Source organism: Cupressus sempervirens, chromosome 3 (genome assembly GCF_028749045.1).
Source record: "Cupressus sempervirens isolate cs-2001-9-10 chromosome 3, ASM2874904v1, whole genome shotgun sequence".
NCBI lineage: Eukaryota > Viridiplantae > Streptophyta > Pinopsida > Cupressales > Cupressaceae > Cupressus > Cupressus sempervirens.
In genome coordinates, this window is record NC_143120.1 from 542,435,889 (window position 1) to 542,457,689 (window position 21,801).

General features: G+C 34.0%; 1 protein-coding gene across 4 annotated transcripts in view; it reads right to left on the bottom strand.

The window, feature by feature from the left end:
- SAG18 (senescence associated gene 18) overlaps positions 1-21,801 on the bottom strand; it is a 76,652-nt gene that overhangs the window by 17,533 nt on the left and 37,318 nt on the right. For all 4 annotated transcript variants that reach the window (XM_089820784.1, XM_089820783.1, XM_089820781.1 and 1 more), the window contains exons 4-5: positions 12,383-12,504; positions 12,113-12,234 (exon numbers count right to left, since the gene is read on the bottom strand). In XM_089820784.1, the coding sequence (XP_089676910.1) occupies positions 12,113-12,234; positions 12,383-12,504 (244 nt within the window). The remainder of the gene's footprint in view (positions 1-12,112; positions 12,235-12,382; positions 12,505-21,801) is intronic.

Consider the following 21,801-nt stretch of genomic DNA (forward strand, 5'->3'; position numbering starts at 1 on the left):
TCTGTTACAGTACTCTGATGTTCATGAAATTTTCAGGTATATGACTCCACTCGTCTTGGGTGGGAGCTCAATGGTCATCCATGGTTTGGCTCATTTTGCACAGTACATGTGCAAAGGCTCACATCAGTATAATTGAAGCTACTGTTGCTGCATAAGAATAGAATCATACTTCGCATTGACCTCTGAGACATTGATAGGAGAGTAATGATTTAAGTATGTTCATTACATTTGTACCCTTTGTGTCAGTTGACTCTCAGGTTCAAATTGATGGTTTTTACCAGTCTCTTTGACCCTGCTACTGTTAAGATTGGGTCATTACTTTCATTTCTCATTTATATTTACTCTGTAGCAAGACAGTAAACAGCAACTGAACAGAAATATTGTTCAAAGTCAACATGCATTGGTACTGAAACCAAAAAATGTTTATCTGAGTGGATTCTTGGATATTTTATGACAATTTTTTCCTAAGTGATTTAAAAAAGGGTTGTGTTGGAAGATGTATAAGGAATGACTTCTGTTCTTTTTTGGTAATCCTATACTGGTCAAGGTACGAGTCAGCAAATTGTTACCAAGTCTAAAGTTTATAATCTTCTTTGCGCTTAGATTGATGGATGTAACCTCTAAACTAAAAATGGTTGTCATGATAGCAATTACAAAGTCCTCCACATATCCAAATATTACGTAGGCATCACCCTCTGATCACCAAGATTCTGTGAGGGCAATATGAGAGAAAACAGTGAGTAAATGATTATTCAGCACTTTCTCATTACCAAGATCCAATGAAGGGGATGTGCAAGAATACAGTGGATGAATAATGATTTTTGTATATTTTTTATTGAATTTAACAACAATGCCTGAGATGGAGCGATGGATTGCACGAACAATAGAAATATGTTGGAGCTGAAATATTTCAAATCAAAAACATAACAAAAAATTCAACACACATACAACTTCTGGGTGAGATTGCCCTCAAGAAACCAAAGGGGTATCATTGTATGATCTCCAACTCCAAGGATTTGTGTTGTTGAATTGACTTGTATGCAAGACTCAATCTAAGACCCCACCTTCTAAGATCCTATTGACTATGTTTTATTGGTGATATTATGACTCTTGCTTGATGTTTTTATGTGTTTCTATAAATTGATATTATACATGAGACCTATGGATGATGATTTGTTTTTAGACATAATTGATTTTCTTGTGCTTATACAGAAAACCGTGATTATTATTGCATATCGATTTGAGGAGGGGTTTTAAGTAATTGATGCTAGTGAAGTTACATTGTGATTGTTATATGATTTCCTTGTGTGAATAAGAAAGTGTATATATATGTTTATTTATTGAAATAAAATTAATGAGTTGAATGTTCATTTGTGACGGTTTATGAACATTGAAATTATACAATTCCTATGAGATTTTGTAAATTATTGTTATGGAACAGGATTCTGGAAAATAATAATTGACCAAAATGAAATTGCTGATATATATAGGATTTAATTGTTATATGCTTTGGCTATTATCACTTATTATGACATACGTCTTTGGTTGAGAGCGCAGGTCAAATTGCCAATAGAATTCAGAGGTCACATAGCTAATTCCATCTATATTATTCCCTAGAACTACAGACCTTGATTCATATGAAGGAATTAAGATCATGTGTCGTGTGCATGCTGTAGTGTTGTGAATATAAGTTACTTGGTTTAATGTTCTTGTGATGTCATTAATATGTCAAAAGTTTAATTTCTATTGATCTTGTGAGTTGATTCTTAATATTTTATTTTAGTTGAATTCTGTGGCCTTTTTATGTAAATTAATTTAGTAGGTGCTAGGTATAGGGGAAAGGGTTTATTCAACCATAAAAGTATCTTTTGATATGCTTTTAGCCATTCCAAAATCCTCTGTTCTAAAGGGCAACGAAACATGGGGACTTGATTATTGAGGTGTTTATGTTTCTGAAATGATCATTGATTGACATTCAAATATTAAACAGAGGTGAGGAATACTCCTTATATAAGCAATTACAATAAGATTTCCTATAATGGAAAGCACCATTTATAGTTACTAAACTAACTAAACAACATAAAAAACACAAAGCTACTAGAACCTAACAAACTTGCTTATGAGAAAGCTACTTACATGACCATTATATTAAATATTACGATATTACTTTAATAACTGCTCTGTATGGTCATTCTACTAGCTACCCTACTGAAGACTTGATATAATATGTGTGTCAGCTGGCCACAAATGCATAGAAGGTTTGACTCCTCTTCAAAATGTTTAACAAAAAGACTCTGCTGCTAAGACCATACCTGGATGGACTTTTTGATCAGCAAACTTCTTCTACAAACCTTAAGTGCATAACCAAGTAAAAGAACAAGCTAACCAACCAAGTCATCCATCCCATTATCTAGAGATTGAGGTCAGGTTCTCAAAAAACTGTTATTTTTGTTAATAAAAAATTGACAAAAAACTTTGAAACCATGAAATTACCAAAATCATCAAAAGAACAAAACAGCACTGTGATTTTGTAGAAATCTAATCAATGTGGATGTGATGCTGAAGTCACACTTGATTTTATGAAACAACGTCAAAAACCCTCGTTTTGTAGGAAAAAAAAAAGTAAAAACTAAAATTTTGTCAAAAAAACAGTAAAAACTAAAATGTATCAAAAAACATCAAAAAGAAGCAAAAAAATGATCTTCGGGGAAAAAATCTTGAAAAAATCCTCTAACTTTTTGTTTAAAAATCATGTGAAATTCCTCACAGTTTTTTGTTTAAAAATCATGCAAAAACCCTCTAAGATTAGAAAAACCAGCAACCCTTGGCCACAAGGACAAAGAATAGCGAAAACTTTAGTGGTGAATATTTAGTATCCGTAATTAAAAAATTGGCGAATAAGTGGGACAGAATGGGGTGGACAGATCGCCATGACTATATAAATTTTTGGTCAAATGAAATTCAATTTGCTGTCATTTTTTAATTAATTTCACCCATTTTAAGGATTTTGCCAATAGAATCTATGTTTTCTAAACGATTTATTAACATTTTCGCCTACAATTTTGAGTGTCTTAATTGACAGCCATAGGTTTGCCTACAATTTCAAGTGTCTTAATTGACGACCATATTTGCCAATATGTGGTCAACATTTAAGGTGAGGGCACAGGTTAAGTAAATGGACATGTTTCTTTTTCGGAGAATCTCTATAAAACATTTTGTCCTTTAAAACTTTTGCCACAAATAGATTTGACAAGGGACATGTGTGCCTATTTCAATGACTTTCTGTCAAACATTGTGTCCTTTAAGAGTTTGACCCAAAATAGATTTTGTGCCTTTGATATAAGATCAACCAACAGTTACCAAAAAATAGGGTTAGTATATGCCAAATGATAGGAAATTAACTTAGGACCCTACAAGGGGCACTGCCCCTTTGACCCCACCTTGGGGGCACAGCCCCCAAACCCTTATCAAATAATTTGGGGAAAATTGCACCAATAACAATGGAAAAAATTTAACCTTGGAGTCTAATAATTTATTAGGCTCCATATAACAATAATGGTGAAATGAGGGTTACCAAACATGCATGGCTATGGCCCTACGCCTATGATTTTCTTCAATAATAAAAGATTCGCCAGGATTTTATAGTATTTGCATACGATTGAAAAAAATATGCAAGTACAAATTTTTCCCTCTCAAATTGAAATTTTTTGCCAACAATATTACCTCTCTCCCCCAAAAATAATGTAGGATTCACTAGGATTTTACATCTTTTCCTAGGAAGGGGTTTCTTAAAGTTACCTTTGACAAAGAGTCCTCGCATATCTAAAAAAATTCAATTTTCGGGTGATTGAACAGTAATGAAATTTCCATAAACTACAACTTTTGTTTAAAATTGATCGCCAAAAAGGAAAACCTTCACTTTTATTAAAAGAAATTGAGAAGAATATTTTCTTAAAGTTTGGTGATAAATCTACAATGCCAATTCAAGGTAAAGGCTCTTTGCATATAAATGGTATGTTGAATGTGCAATGTTTGATTTGTTCATGGATTCAAATATAATCTGCGAAGTGTTGGTCAGTTGTGTAATCATGGCTATTCAATAAACTTTAATGATCAAGGCTGTGAAATTAGAAAATCAAAATCAGGTGAAATAATAGCAGAGGGTAAACATAATGACAGTAATGTGTATGATTTAAGATAAGTAAAATGTAGAAATTATTTATTGAGTCAAACTAATGAGAGTTGATTATGGCACCAACTAAAATAAAAAGGTCATGTTAACTTTGACGGCTTGGTAAAAGTTAACTCTCTAAACTCAGTCAAAAACATGCCTAAAATTGTAAAGCTAAAAAGCATTGTTTGCAAGGAAAACAAGGAATGTCAACAAGGGAAACAGACAAGGGCAAGTTTTAAGCTTAAAGAATATTCAAGTTTGCAACCTCTTGAACTGAAAGAAAAATTCAAAGCTTTTGACAGGTATAAGATTTTTAGTGCTATGGTTGAAAAGGAAACAAGGTATGAAATTAAATGTCTTAGACCAAATAGAGGTGGTGAGTTTTTGTCTAACAGTTCATTATTTACTATGAAGAAGGTATTAGAAGACATTACTGAAAAGCTCGAGCACCTCAACGGAATGGGGTGGAGAGAGATAAAATAAATGGCTAGGACATTACTTGATGAATCAAACCTTCCTAATAAATTTCGGGTAGAAGTTGTTCATAAAGTAGTTTATATTCTTAACAGGGTGCAGCTTAGACCTAATGGCAAAAAGACTCCTTATGAATCATGGTACGGCAAACCAGCTTCAGTAAAATATTTTAATATTTTTGGGAATAAGTGCTATATTGACACTTGGTGAAGGTTTTGCAAATGGGGTTGAATGCTTTGGGTTTAACCATGGAGGAAACTCCGTAGTTAAGCGCGCTCAAGCTGGAGTAGTGCTGGGATGGGTGACCTCCTGGGAAGTCCCAATGCTTCACCCTGTGAGCATCACCTAGATCCAATGAGTGCTAAGTGTTCCATTTATTCTCATGAGAGATGGATTCATGTTGAATCACTACTCATGAAACATGGGTCAATGAGTTTGACTCAAAATCACACCATTAAATCCTAATAACAATATCACAATTTGACTTGCTGTGGAAATTATCTCCTACTTATCAATTGATGAGCTTAAGGGGCTTTCTAATGAATGGTTCATAAGGCACAACACTTAATGAAGGTTTTGCAAATGGGGTTGCAAGCTTTGGGTTTAACCATGGAAGGAACTCCGTAGTTAAGCACGCTCAAGTAGTAGTACTGGGATGGGTGAACTCCCGAAAAGTCCCGATGCTTCACCTCTGTGAGCATCACCTAGATCCAATGAGTGCTAAGTGTTTCATTTATTCTCATGAGAGATGGATTCGTGTTGAATCACTACTCATGAAACATGGGTCAATGAGTTTGACTCAAAATCACACAGTTAAATCCCGATAACAATATCACAAGATGAAGGTGATTTAAATACATTTGATTTGAAATGTGATGAGGGTGTTCTTCTTGGTTATTCAATTCACAATAAAGCATACAAATGTTATAACAATAGGCTATGGAAAATTGTGGAATGTATCAATGTCAAATGTGATGAATAGTTACACAAAGGTAATAATGATAAATGTGTAAATAATACTGAATATGTATTTGAGAGTATACCACCAAATTGCTCAAATGAAACAAGTACTAATAGTAATGTAGAGGTATGTTCAAAAACTTCTCGTGGAATATCCTTTGAAAGCATTGATGAAAATAGTCCAACTAAGTGTCCATCAAAATTTGTTACACACAATCATCCTGAACAACAAATTATAAAGATGATGCAATTCAAACTAGAGAAAAGGTTGTAAAGAACTTAGTATTGATGAATATTGGATTAGCGCAATGAAAAAAGAGTTAGCACAAATTGAAAAGAATCAAACTTGGAAATTAGTTCTAGGACCTACTGATAAGAATGTAATTGGTGCATAATGGGTGTTCAAAAATAAGCTCAATGAAAATGGTAAAATTGCTTGCAATAAAGCTAGATTAGTTTGTACAGGCTACGCACAAACCAAAGGAGTAGACTTTAAAGAAATATTTTCCCTTGTAGCTAGACTAGAAGCTATTCGTATGTTCCTACCATTTTCAGCATATAAAAATTTTAAGTTTGGTAAATGGATGCTAAATCAGCATTCTTGAATGGTTGTTTAGAGGAGGAAGTTTATATGGAACAGCCTGAAGGTTTTATTTGTCTAGGAAAAGATGGTTATGTTTGCAGACTTATAAAACCTTATATGGTCTTGAACAAGCACCAAGGGCTTGGTACTTCAGATTTGATCAGCACCTTCTTCAAAATAGTTTTTATAGAGGTAATGAGTTAGATTTAGCCAAAGAATTAAGATAAAACGCAATAAGGACAACATAATAGATACAAAAAACACATAGAAATATCCTTGGAAAACCCTTCTAGAATGAAGGGAAAAACCCGGCCACACAACCAAAAATATCACTTTTATAATCATAAAATGTTCAAGTGTACAATGTCCTTCACTTGCAGCGATATAAATAACAAGAGAGACTCTTCACATTACAACCGAAGGTCTCTTTTCCCAAAAATGACTTCAATTTTAAATACAACTATTCGTATTTCCAAGCCTCAACGCATGTTGAATAACATGTCTTCATATTTAATATTACAACTTATTATAAATGTCCTTTTCAACTGAAGGCAACCATAACAGTATTAACACCCAGAGGTAAAGATCTCTATTGCAGCTACAATCTCCAACACTCCCTCTTATCAAGAGAGATCTTTAGCTAAACGATCACACAAGGCTGCAATCAAAATGTCAATGATAAAATCTAATCACATAGATTCTATAAAATTCATGGAATCACTCAACATGACACTAAGAGAACAATTTACTCATTGTTAGTAATCATGGAATCACTCAACATAATAGACCTGTAACAATTACTCATAATCATGGAATCACTCAACATGGTAGATGGAAATATTTATTCATAACTAATAATCATGGAGTCAGTCAACATGAAAAACCTGCAAAACATCACATTCAACTTCCATCATGGACTCACTCAATGTGATGCTGTCATGGAATCTCTCAACATGACAAACCTGCAAAAATCACATTCAACTTTCATCACGGGCTCACTCAACATTATGTTGTCATGGAATCTCTCAACATGACTAGTTAGTAAGTTTACAACCAGCATTTTATCACAAACTCTCTCAACGTGATACAGTCATGGACTCTCTCAACATGACTTCCAACTCCCATCACGGAATTTCAACTTGATGACACCATGGACTCTCTCTACATGATGTTCACTATGAATCTCTCATAGGAGAAAGAGTTATCAGGTTGTCCTTATAACTATCATGAATAAGAACTCATAATCAGCAAGAAATGCAATCACAACTAAGACTCATTTCCATCTGGAGTCTCAGAAACTTACTATACAAAAATATTAACAACATATATAAGAATAGAGGGGATTCAATGACTCCCTCTCAATCAAGAACTACTTTTATCACACAAGAAGAGATAGCAAATGAATCCTCCCTCTAAATCACAAGCTTTTCTTGTTGCATCCTGCAACAAAGAGAGATTAAATAAATATCAAGCTACAATATAGATCAATGATACAAAGCTTACATTATCTTCAATAACAACAATCAATTTTCTGGAATAACAAAAAATTATCTCATGATTATCTTTCTAGATTTTGATTTCCATAAAACATGAGAAAATCCAGGTCTCATTTCAAGTGATGTGCAAAAGTTTCCATTGTTGGATGCTTGCCAGCTCTAGATTTGTGTCTTGTTCCTCTCTGATAGTAAAAGCTTTTAACAAAACTTTTAATAATACAAGCAATATTATCTAGTAGTTTCAGCCCTTGAAACTGATATCTTTGATATTTTTTAGAACTATCTTTAGTTTGATGACATGGTGGGGGCAAGGGTAATAAAGAATTTCAACTGTCGCTTAATCACCATGTAACACAACAAAAACTGACCATACATTACCGAATAAAGCACAGGCGGTAAAGATAATGATGTCATCCATTGATTAACTTGAATGGAGTCGAGCTGGAGGTTTTCCTCGTGATTGGTGAGAGAAACGAGAGCTTGCGCATAGCATTGAGTCTTTGGAGCTTGCTACAAATTCTGCTCCTGCTATTTCCCCCAACTTCAGTTCCCACCTCCTCTTCCAGCTATAACACTCACAATCTTATGATATGTACATTGTTTGACCTCAAGTTGATAGAACAAAGGCCAAAAAAAAGCAAGTTAGCGCAGCAGATAATTTATCCAAAAAATAACCAATGGATGACTGAGATAACAGTTATGAGGTCCACAGAAGGTTTGGGGCCGACAATTGTGTGCAGTTCTTGATCGGACATTGATGGAGCTAACACGTTGAAAGAGTAACATATGATAATAAGGAGTTAATTAGACCATAGTTCAAAATAGCACCGATATCTCATTTTCTCGCGAGATTTTGAGGGTGGCACGAAAACTTGTGCTTTTCGCATGAGAAATCTGGGAAGAGAAGCTGAAAACTTCTTAGCGAGAAGTATTCAAGTTCTCGCGGGCATTGTCTGTTTAACTATGACACTAAGCAAAATGGCCAAAAATTATTCTTTTCCAACGTTGAGCCTCTTGGATGGAGGAGAAGGGTTTAGGAAGAGCAAAGAAGTGATTGCAAGTGGATTAGAAGCAGATTCGAAGCTTTAGAGTTTGGAGTCTCTAACTACATCGGCATTCCACATGAGGATGTAAATTTGCTAATTATTGCATTTATATATATCTAATCAGCTTGTTTGGTGTGTTTACTCATATATTGACTCATTACATGCATCTACTTGTTGAATTTTGTAAAAAAATGTATTTTTAATTGAATATAAGTCATTTTTTAAATTCCTGATATTTTCCTAAGAAGTTGTCGATTTCTCTCCAATATTTGCCAAGAAAACTTTTTTGCCTCACCGATAAGTGGTAGAGAACGAGATTTCGAACTATGATTTAGACTACCACATTGTAATGAACCCAAATTGGGGGTCCATCATTTTTCTACGGATGGTTTTGATAATTTCTATCTGATTATCCTTTTCTAGAGTTTATTCATTATATATATGTTTTCGTTGTAAGAGTCACGCCCATTCATAATATATTATATTAATTTAATAGTTATATTATATAATTATATATATTTTAAGCTTAGCTATAACAATTAATATAATATTAATAGTTATATTACAATTAATATATCAACTATATTTATATTATATTGTATTAATATAGTATTACCATATTAAAATATATCATAATGATAATATCATTATTCTTGTATTAGATTTATATTTTCCAATTACCATTATAATACAATATAATATGATATTATTACATGATTATAATATAATATTATTATTTTAATATTAATATTAATATATAATACTTATTAATTATTTAATTTATATGTTAAAGTGGGGACATTACACATATCCCCAAGCATTCCATCACAACTCTCTATCATGAAGGTTTGTGTGATTGGCCAGCAACTCCATGGGATCCCTGTCAAGCAATTTGGCCTCCTTGCGGATCGAAGATTTTTTAACAGCTCATACTCACGTAAAATCCATCTTGTTTGTTATGCCTCCGTTTATACAGGATTAATATTCTATTTACATTGAATTTATTCCAAGCAGTCAAGAAACTTTTTCAAAAACATTGTTGCCTTAAGAAAAATCTATGCTGAAACATGTGATCATGCACACACTTCCCTAACTCTATGGCTAGCTTAAAAGAAACTGCACAAACTCCTAATACCAGAATGATAAATAAAAAAATACTATTCTTTTAAGTGTTATCAACGTACAAGAGTGTGCTCGAGAGCTTACATGACCTCAATTCTGAACGCCGAGAAGAGGTCATTTTCACCCCTTGATTGATCTCAATCTTCCTCAATTTCTCAATCTTCCTAACCATCTGATAACGATCTCCTTGAGTTCCCCATTGAAGTTGATGGATTCTCCAGCTAACCTCAATGATTGGTTACTGATGGTCAATTCCCACAAGTGCTTCCCATTGTTACACAATTACACCTCTAGAAGTCTATAAATAAGCTTCCTTTAAAGGGAACTTCCCACATTAACATTCTTATTGTCTGAAGAGGATTCTCAGCATCATTAGTTCATTCGTAGATCCTCTTCTTCTATGATTGACTTCATTTGACTAAATAGGCTAGGTGCAGCCTGTAAATGTGCCTGCTGAATACAATTATCCATAAAATGTACCAGATTAGATTCTTATGCCAAGATAACTAGTCTTGATCATACAGGATCATCCTTAGATCTTTTGTGGTGACCCTAGAATATCTAGTTTTGATCCTTAGTTCATTTCCTATTTGATATACAGTGGCTTTACAACCCTAGGAATTACTTCATGTTTGCCGTCCCTTATAAGATCTTAAGTCGTTTGCTTGCAGAGTCACATGATCAGACGTCTCTTTCCCAATTAATGGCATCTGATCAATGTCATTACAATGCAATTTCTATTGGATTTGGATCACATGGTGTTGTGACATTGAGTGCACAAATGAAAATCAAAACTTAATCTGGACAGTTGAGTTACACTCATGCAAGAAAGAAGGGATCTTCCATCAGAGTAAGAAAATGTAACTTACTGATGGCATTCAATTAATGTATAGAATCAATTTGAATTATTGCAAAGAAGAAACAAGAAAGACTACATTAATGCAACCGTCTGAATTAAAAGCAAGCTAGTTAGTTAAATTTTATGTATGTACTCTTATAATAAAGAAATGTTTGCTTTAGTCTGAATTTTTGGGTGTTCACAAATACTGCATTATTTGGTCGAAATTGTAAGGTCAATGGAAGAGAAATGGTTGGTATGTAGAGACCTTTTAAGAGCATGGTATTGCTGCGATTACTGAATTGTTGCCAAGAAATACCTCCTCAGTCTTTCTAATTTTCTATAGGCTGAATATTGTTGGTGACCAAGAGACTTTGGTCATTGCTACCACAAGGCTATATGAGAAAGCTGCTAATCAATTTTAGTCTCCCCAAGAATTATCTAACTTTCTCCAGAGCGCTGTTGGACTCAAATAAAGGCGTCATCTGTCAAAATCTCCCTTTGGCAGCATACATCAATGATGGTTGTCTAATGCATCTCATTTTGATGTTATAGAAAATGGGATTCTTCTCTGAGTTCTCTCCCATCACCCATAAGGGTTGCAGAGACACTCTTTTACCATGCAGTTTTTTCCAGCTTGTGGTTTAACTTCACAAAACAAAGGCTATGATTTTCATTTAGTTCTATGAATGCTCAGTCCACATTCTAGTTTTCCTATAAAGGAAACAAGATGACAATATCATGACAGGAAAGAGTTAACTTGAAGTTGAAATTACTGGTCTATCTTAGTCACGCCTTTATGAAAGATATGATTTAAGCCTGTCTTGGAGGGCTGTGCTTTCAGATACACTTCTAAGATATTCATTAGGATTGTCCCTTGTACATACAATCAATTTAATCGATAACTTTATGGGTTATCCACCTGGGGCACTGATTTGCAGTCTGTGAAATAGACAAATGATAAGAAGGTTCAAAATAGCACGTTTATCAAATGATCAACCTAAAGAACAGGTCCATGATGAATAGTCCAAGCCAAGTTTGTCTCCCTGCCTCTGTCTCAAATTTAATAGAGTCTGGGAAGAAATATCTTACATTGTTCTATAAATTCATTTTAATAATTGGAGTTAATTATGCAAAGGTTGCATTGTTTGAGAAGAGGCCAATGAATACAAGGGGAGCCAAGAAACCCCTTTGAGAGAATAAGAAATTACTTACAGAACCTGAATGCAAACCACAATTCAATAATGAGAACACCACTAGGCAAGGAGGATCCCAAATCAAATCAGAGATGGATTACCATAAGTGTATATAATATCATAAGGAAACCTCTTACACATTCTTCTTCCTCTTAAAGCACTTTTTGACAGACTACAGTTCAATTTTTAACTATCTCAGAGAACCACTGTCTGAAGCATATACCTGCTGCCCATAACCAGTATACGGAGTGAGTATACTTTGGAGGAAGTAATATAGTCATTGCTGGAATTGCAATACATGGAACAAATTGGACCAGAGCATAAGGACGGAGATCATCAAAATACCTGCAGCATCAAGAAGTTGGGGATGAGTAAAAACTTCAAAATGTTCAATAACAAGACTATCACATTTGATATAAACCATCTAAGGATAGCATTACTGATGATTAGAAAGAATAGAAGAAAATGCATACATGAAGAAACAAATGCCTACCTCCAATATGCAATGCTGATAATACCAATCATTAGGAGAGGAAATAAGGAAATTGTTCCAGCCCTTTCATCCCACCTCTCAATGATGAAGACAGACATGATTGAAGTGAATGCAATAGTCATCTGGATCAATATACAAAGCAAAACAAAAACAGTGAACCTGAGCAAATTGCATTTGCCTCTTGAAATCATCAGGGAATTTTGTGAACATGTGATCAAAATCTACTTGGAATGCTAGGCAATATAACAAATTTTGCCAACAGTACAACTGCAAGTCGTATAAAGTATCACAACCATGATTAGATTTTCATTTAAACATTGGCAAAGTAGAAATGGATAAACAAGAACTGTACTGAACATAATCATACCCATTGCATCAGCATGATGCACAAGAACACAGACAAGCATATGCAGTTCACTGAGTAATATATTTCTACTCCTTGAGCTCTCTAATTATCCTGATGAACAATTGCAGAGTGTGATCCAAAACATTGATTCACAAAACACACGGAATCGAATCCAGAAACAGCAACAAGAAAGAACTATTATGGATTATGGGAAACTGATAATGTTACACAAGATTTATATGACAAAGATCAAACATATAAACTCTTTTAGCAATTTCATGAGTTCACTAAAGATTCTGATATTCAAACAAAACCTTAACAAGAATTTCATTTTGCGGGTCACATTTGAGAAGAAAATGTTAAACAAAATTCATATATCACAGTCAAAAAAAAAAATAGCATCATCTAAAAACTTTGAAGATGGAAAATAAAGAAATAAGAGGCTACAGAAGTAAGACAACATTTTCAAAACACAAAAGAGGGTGCTTTGAAAATAACCCATGCACCTGACCACTGGGGCATCCGCTAATCACACAGACAGCAACACAACCTAAGGCCAGCAAGTCACATAAATGGACCACCCCAGGACATCACACCACTTTTTAAATATTCCTTTGAAAAAATTCAGTCAATTCTGCTGCAAATGTTTTTTGTTTTCCTGATTGTACTAATATTTTTGTTCTCTTTTTAAGCACTGTTTAGATAAATACTAAATAGTCACTAATTCGAATTTATTATTTTTATGAATGAATCATTTACAACATAATACCAGAAACATTGTTTAAATCATGGGTTGCAAACTATGCAAGTACTCTCAAAGTTGCTGAGTTCTCTCAAATGTTTTTACTGGGCGAGCTTCCACGAGTTTAATTGTTGTGTTTTAATTTTTAAAAGACATAAAAATAGGTAAAAATGTCAGCGCAGATAAAACATAAGTTAAAATGCATTTTACACTTCTTGTTTTTTTGGCTAAAAAACCATGCATTTTGTCTTTTGAGATGTCAATTCCTAATTTAATACATTTTGTAATTGAATTTCACAAAAAATATATTTATGCAAGATTTTAATTTGTTATACTTTCTAAGTTGCCGATGTCTTGCAGAGCTTCAAATTTTGGGCTTGTTGAGTACTCTCCAAGTACAACTGTGAACTATGGTTTAAACTTCAAACATTATTTAAGAAATCCAAATATCAAAGAACAAACCTATTTGCAATTCTGAGCTGTCCAAGACTTCCTCATTCTGCTGCAGCTTCGTTTTAGGTGGCAGCCAGATAAGTGTTGAGACTTATACCCTTTCTTCTTGTCAAGCCAAGCCTTCCTATTTCCATATCACTATTCTATTCAGCAGCATTCAAACCCAACTGTCTTTAGCTTCCATTTTCTCCTATTTACATTCCTATGATGGCCACGTAGTGGCAGTGGGGTCACAAGGATGCAGCGGATGGTATAAGACAACACAAACCAAATAATGTTTCACAAACTGGAATTTCTTGGAGAAGTTTCCCTTAGCACTTTACTCGCCACTATATTTCCAAATAACTTTATATCGCAAGTGCAACTAGGTTTGGGTTTCCTTAAAAAGCCACATCCAATAATTTTAAAATCATCTAATATTGTCATATGCCGTTATGATGAATTTCCAAGTCAGAAAATTATCTTTTCATGACACCACATGATTTTCTTAAGGACCCAATCCATAAATAAAAGTGCTAAGACAAAGCTTTGTAAACAATATTTATGATGTGCTGCTAGGAAGAAGTACATTATTGAAGGGCCCAATACCATATGCAAAGTGAATAATATCATTATTAAATATTTAATGGTTAAGCAAATGAAAGTCTACGAAGCCAGGTTTGCAACTTGCAGTCCGGATTTGGGTCCAGGTTCACACGGGTCTGGATTTGCATCCAGGTTCGCTGCGGGTCCAGATTTTGGAGTGTGGATCCATCCGGGTCCTTTCTGGCACAAATCCGGGTGAACCCAGGATGATCCACAGCAATAGGATCCAAAAAATGAAATAAAACAATTTAAAATAATCTTTTTCTAAAAAACATATGTAACCCTAAAAGGAGCCTAATAAAAAATATTTCAATCACCTAATCTTTCATTTGCTCTCTCATTTTGGTGTGCCCTTTTTGCAAGTTTTAAGAGAAGGTTGTCGAAATTGTTTGTTCCAATGATATGGATCTAGATAGAGTTGCAGCCATGGATGAAGTCATTGATCCCTCATTGTTTGATGACCCATTTAAACCTTGAAGAGCACTTGATACTATGATCATTGATAAACTATTAAATACTTGACATTTATCATTATGTTTCAAACTTTATTATTTGATGAACTATGCTATGTTTTGAAAATTCATTTTGCAATTTAGTAATTCAATGTATGATTTTCTTTACAATCATGAACAAAGATTAATGAACGAGCAATTTATGTATATCTTTGACATTTGGCATTGATCAATGATCAAGCAACATATATTCATAATCATACTATGCAATGACTAAGTTTTGCAATTATGCACATTTCTCTCATTTTTTTGTATATATAACACACGCGCACACACACACACTCATGAACCCAAATGAGAAATTACTTTTTTTCGCCTTAACCCACAAACCCGAACTCAAACCTAAATCCGCCCCTGAGTCCAAATCGGTAACTTAGATGAAAGTTAATAAGCAGCAATATAATTGTCTCCATTGTCTAAGAGGCATGATTTAATACATAGAAACCAAGAGATGCATCTCCGCCCCTATGAAATGTGTCTCAGAGATCAAGACACACCTCCGAGACTCGACACATACAAGAGTCCTCAAAATTGGGTGGAGACTGTATCTCGAACTCTCCCGCGATACCCAAGTCTTCTGCCACATTTTATGGCATCTCCCACCCATCTCCAAGTAAAAAGGGCATGTTAAGAACAAATAAAAAAGATTAACATTATTTATCATTGCTGGAAGCCCAGGCATGGTGGTTGCAAGAAGCGGTTGAACCAAATGGCCTTAATGAGTTACCCCTACTCATACGATCATCAAAGGAACTTGAGTTGGAGAGTGATGATTATCTGGACAGCATCACAGCTGAAGACCTTGAGATGGATTGATCAAAACATTCTAGAGGAGACAATAGATTTCTCATTTTTGTTTACAGTTTTAAGTTTGCATATTAACAATTCAGCATCAAACTGTATATTTTTGAATATCAATATGTAAAAAAAGTCTGATATGATCATATGAGATACTCAGAAATCAGATACATAGTGTGAATTTGGAACTATGGTACCATATCCCACAATATTAAATGGCAATACTATTAGTATTAGTGATTTGAATTTCAGATTTGATATTTTAATTCTATGGTTTTAAAGTTTTAACTTAAACATTTCCGTTGTTCTAGTTTCCAACGCTCTATGTTACGATAATTCTTGGAATAAATTCTATTAACAAGAGCTGCCGTCTCCAAGTACCCATCTCCTATTTTGGAAAATTAGCCATGTCAATACCAGTTTATGTCAAAGTATAGACTCCAAGAAGACATTTAAAGAACAGAAAAGGCAACCATGTCTAAAGAAAGATTATCTATTTAGAATGTCTAACACTATTTAAGTATGAGGAAGTAACTATGCCTATTCATTTATATGGATTATACATAAAATAAGCATATGTCTTTACATCATATTTTATGCAGTCAATGAATACTTGAATCTCAATGTCTACGGATTTATCAAGTATGGATTTCTGTATGTAATAATCAATCGTATTGAGGGGAGGAAGGGAGTGCAAGGAGGGAGAACAGTGAAGATCCCTCCCCATGTATACCACTTCATAAAGATGATTAAGGACAATCAGACCAGGGAGGATAAGATCCTGCTCTTGGGCCCAGGGTTGAAGGTCATTTTAAGGGCACCTTATTGCAGCCTCTGCTACTAACCGCACATTACTGAGCTAGAAAGGATCCTCAATCATAAGCTATAACGGTTTGGGTAAGATAGACCAGTTTGTGGGTTCATGATTATTTTTTCATTATGGATCATATGGGTTCGTGTCTATATAGTATATACCATATAAATATATATGCATGCATTATGTATACAAAAAAATAAGAAAAATATATTGTAAAGCTAAATCATTTCATAGTATGAATCTATGATGCTTGAACATCGATCAATTGTAAATGTCAAAGATAAACATTAAGAATTTAAGTACTTAATCCACAAGTCTGAACACAGGCACTGTGCATATCTAGCATGGACCAGTTTGTGATCCGGATCCAATTCGCAGCCGGACCCAGTTCCAAGGCCCAGGGCGCAAATCCCATAATGTAGAGATTAAAGGCAAGGTCAAGATGGACTTCAAGAAAGTGAAGAACAAGGAGAAGGAGAAATCAGAATTTAAAAGTGTAAGCAATCATCAACTTGAAATTCAAGTTCACTTTAAAGGATCCAACTACATCAAACTTCCCCATTTCAAGAAGTTCAAGTTTCAACTTTTCAAGTACGATTAAGTTTAAATCATGACAATGAGAAAAAATTTCAAGAATGAAGATGGAGAAAATTTGAGAAATGAAGCAATTTGGGATTATATCGTCAAAGGCTTGATAATGTTGAGTATTAAGAGATATTTTATCATCACCAAAGGATTGATCAAGTCTACAAGATAAAAAACTTGAGGTGACAACGCACTTGTCTTCTAGCAATTACACATGTCCACGTACATTCAATCATATTACGCCAAGTGTACGATTTTTTCATTAGCTCTAAATAGCATTGTAATTTTCTTATTGACCCATAGAGTAGTTCCTTCATGTAATTGGATGAAAGTGTGGCAACCAAAATTAGGGTTAGTAATGGATAAATCTACGCCCCTCATATTGAATTGATTTTGGCCCTTCATTGTTATTAAACAACTATAAAAGGCCAAGTGCTTCTCATTCATAATAGTTAGTGGGTTAGAGTTTAGATTCATTATGTTAATTCCTGATAACCTGACAATAAAAATATTCTGACCAAATCAGTCTGAACCAAATGCATGAATAACCTTATAATATGGACCTAGAATCATTATACTTCCTCTAGGAATAATCGGCAATTTTCTATGTGTAACAACCGCTTTTCCTGGGTCTAAATTAACATCTAACATAAGCATAAAATACAATTATAACTTTGATTTCATAAAAAGGCAGTTACATCATTCATGTTCATGTGAAGAAGATTTACCATTAAAGTCAGTTAAACAAAAATTTCTTAACTAAATACTTGAAATACCTTTTTATGAAATTACTTTAGAAATTGAAATCACATACCTCGGAAAACTGAGACTGAAGATCAAATAAGTATGCTTCTGCAACCACCCGGTTAGTCCACAAATGCACCATAACAATTTCTCAAATCGACTGCTATCTCAAAAATCATTTGATGAATACAACTAAATAACACTATAACTTAAATTAGGGCATCACATATCATCTTACCAATTAGGGCATCATTTACCTTTGGTTTATTTAGGGCTTCTGATACCGCTTTACCACTTAGGGCTTCCACGACCACAGATTCAATTTAGGGCTTCCTCGACCACGGATTTTATCTAGGGTTTCCGCAACGACGGATTCAATTTAGAGCTTCCGCAACCATGAATTCAATTAGGGCTTTCGATACCATAGATTCAGTTAGGACTTCCAATACCACTGTATCAATTAAGGTTCTAGCTATCACACAATCAATCAAGGTTTTGGATTTCTTTTCCTTCCGATTGCTTATCTGTGACAATTTCTCAAGATTAGATAATTACTTATATTCAATATTCATTTATATGAAAGTAAAATAATGATAACAATGAAATGCTTCAATTTAATCTTACCTTCTCATAAACAAAAAAGATAATACCTGTCTCCGATAAACAATTGATTGCATGACTTATCTCTGTCTAACGCATATACAACATCTTGAGAGAGGTGAAACATTGCCAAGGGCTTAACCTCCCAGCCTCGGACCACATTATATATCCCCACACGATCTCTAACGAGATTGGCCCTCCCTACCCGGAATTGACAGAGAACATCTTACCATTCACTGGGCATCATGATATATAACACGACATACGACTTGGTAGCAGGAGATCATCATAACAAGAATATGCATGAGCTATTAATTAATTCATATTAAATGGTAAATATTGAAAAGTCTTAAATGATACTGATTCATATTATTGAGGATACTTTCCTCTTACCTCATCACCCATCTTCTTGGCTTCACAGCCGAGTGAGTTCCAGGTATTCAAGATTCTCAGAGCAGATGGCTCTTACAATTATTCAAGAAGATTACATACAACGTCATTTCACATTTTGTGATCATATTCTTTAGTGATCTCAAAATTGACAATATTCTTCCTGATTGAAACATGCATAAGCTAAAGAAATGTTTTATGTATTATTTTTACAAGTACTGATGTCAACTCGTTTTGTCGACTCTCTACACCCCCTCACCCTATTCAGGCCCCCAAGTTGGTGATTCCTAAGTGTTATCAAATTAAAGATCCTAATGATACTTTACACCTTCTTCACCACACACTGGCGTCTTCGCCTGGAGAATTCCTTGGTGTTCTGCTTCTAATATCTCATTCCCAGTTAAATATATGTTTCGAGATGAATTTGATTCCATTTGGAATGATAACATCTATGCCTTGAGTTGTATGTGAATTTAAAGAATCCCTATTTTATCTTCTCACATATTCAGTTATATATGAATTGACAGATTATTATGCATAAACAATATCATATTATAACCAGGATTACGGCAGACTGTATAAGCAAAATCATAACTTCAAGAAACCGTCAGTCTTGGTAAAAATAAATAAAATAAATAATAATTTTATGCTTAAAACCTTTGTCTTACTACTGACGTCTTTAAGGAATAGAATTCTGAATAATCAAGTGTTAAAGAAGGTTACGGGTTGCACCAAATATCTTACGAGACCAAAAATATGAGTTAGACTTGCAATGGAATGAATTCGCCAATCCCTGCTTCCTAATTTGGAAGACTCGCCATTGCGTGTATGACCCATAAGATGAAGCCACACTATCTGGATAGCCTTCTGGTAATAGCCAAGATATCATAAAAGTTTTTCAAGTCCGTGGCAATCTTGTCTTCTGAATATGCAATGATATTGACCATCCTGAAGCCAACTTTCAATAGACGTTCTTCTAGACCCCGCACACATAAATATTTCCTTAGATTCGCGCCATCTTTCTCTATACACAAGTATTCCATTATCATGCCGACGCAAGTACTTCATTGAATTTGACAACATCGCCTGATGAAATTGGTGCTCTAAGAACAAACCCCCTAATACCGTAGAACTACAGGATGCATCTTGCTTGTTCGGAGCCAAGTCAAAACAACAGCGAGCAGATGTCACCCCTTTCCATTGATTCTCCATAATTGCTTGGGAATTCGCCCATAAGAAGAAAAGGTAAACCGGTGCTTAAAACAAAATTTTTATATCTTCAACTGCCATTCTTGACTTCTTATAACATAATAAGGTGACCCATTAACTTTCATAACTTAAAAGATTAATAGACAAGTAAGAACGCCAAGTGTCTGATCAGTTATCAACAAAGATTATTAAAATGAAAAGAATAAAAGAATGGAAAGAGAGTTGGAAGGTTGTAATTCAAAAATTATAATAATAATCGAAATGTTATTATAATTTGAACGTTATTAAAAACTTACAAGCAACATTACTTTATTAATTATTAAATTAAAAAGGTGTCGAACCATCTATACATATATGAACGTTTTTAAATATTAAAAAATATATTAAAATCCTTTGAGATATTTTTTTTTTTTATATATAATCTCAATTTTTTTTTTTTATTAAATTATTAAATAACTCATGCAAGTCCTGCACATGTATTTTGGCTAGATCTTTTACTTGTCTGCCCAGTGATGGTGATGCCCTGCCTAATTCTTTTCTAACAATGCTTCCACCCGTTCGACATGCTCCCTGCAAGAAATTTCCTAGTAATTAATTTATTTAATCATAACAGTTAACCTTTCATCTTAATTCCATGAATTCGCGATTAACGATCAACTAACATGTCATCTTCATTTGAAATCATAACAACCATCTTATCATTTCGCCAGAATATATCAAATTAGACTGCCAACTAACTTCATGTGAACCTCAACAGCTATAATTCAAGCTAGGTCAAAAATTGGGATGTAACATACCATTCCCCTTGTTGTTCATCATCCTCGATGAACTTGAAATTGCAACGAACATTATAAAGGAGTATTTTAAAAATTGGAATGTAATGTACCATTCCATTTGTGGTTCATCGTCCTCGATGACCTCTGCAATTTAGACACTAAAAGAAGATTCCACATACAAGATACATATATATAATGATTGTGATATCATTTCTATTCTCAATTGGATCAGAATGAAAATCATAGTCGAAACTCAAGATCCATTTTTACTTTAAAGTTTTTCAAAAAGATACTTGCATGGTGACATAAAATTGAACACGTACTCATCTGAGTTCACTTTACCGTAACGGTGGTCATCTTAGCATCGGTTGAATCGATTCTGTTTCATATTCCTGTCATACTTATGTAGACACTCACCATATCATTAGTTTGATTCCATATTGATTTGTTTATTTACAAGATTCAGTGGCTAAAAGTAAGATAAGTATTCAAGATGGAAATTCTTCGACCAGCATTTTCCAGATCATAACTTAATCATAATTTAAATTACTCATACGTACCATTTGGCATATAGCCCTCATTAATGGATAGATCTTCCTTGCAAACTTACAGATTACCTGTAATAGGTTAGTGAATCCATGTTTTTCCATTGCAACCTTGGCCTTCAAGCCCAATATTTTATTAGAATAATCATTTCATGATAGGATATCTCCAAAACAATATACAACAGCTCAATATGTAAAGTCAACATCGCATGTGCATTATACATGTATAACAATGTGTCAAAGGGTAAAAACATGATATACTATGCAAGAACATCATAACTCTAATCAAGATCATAGGCATCTGAAATAATTCATAA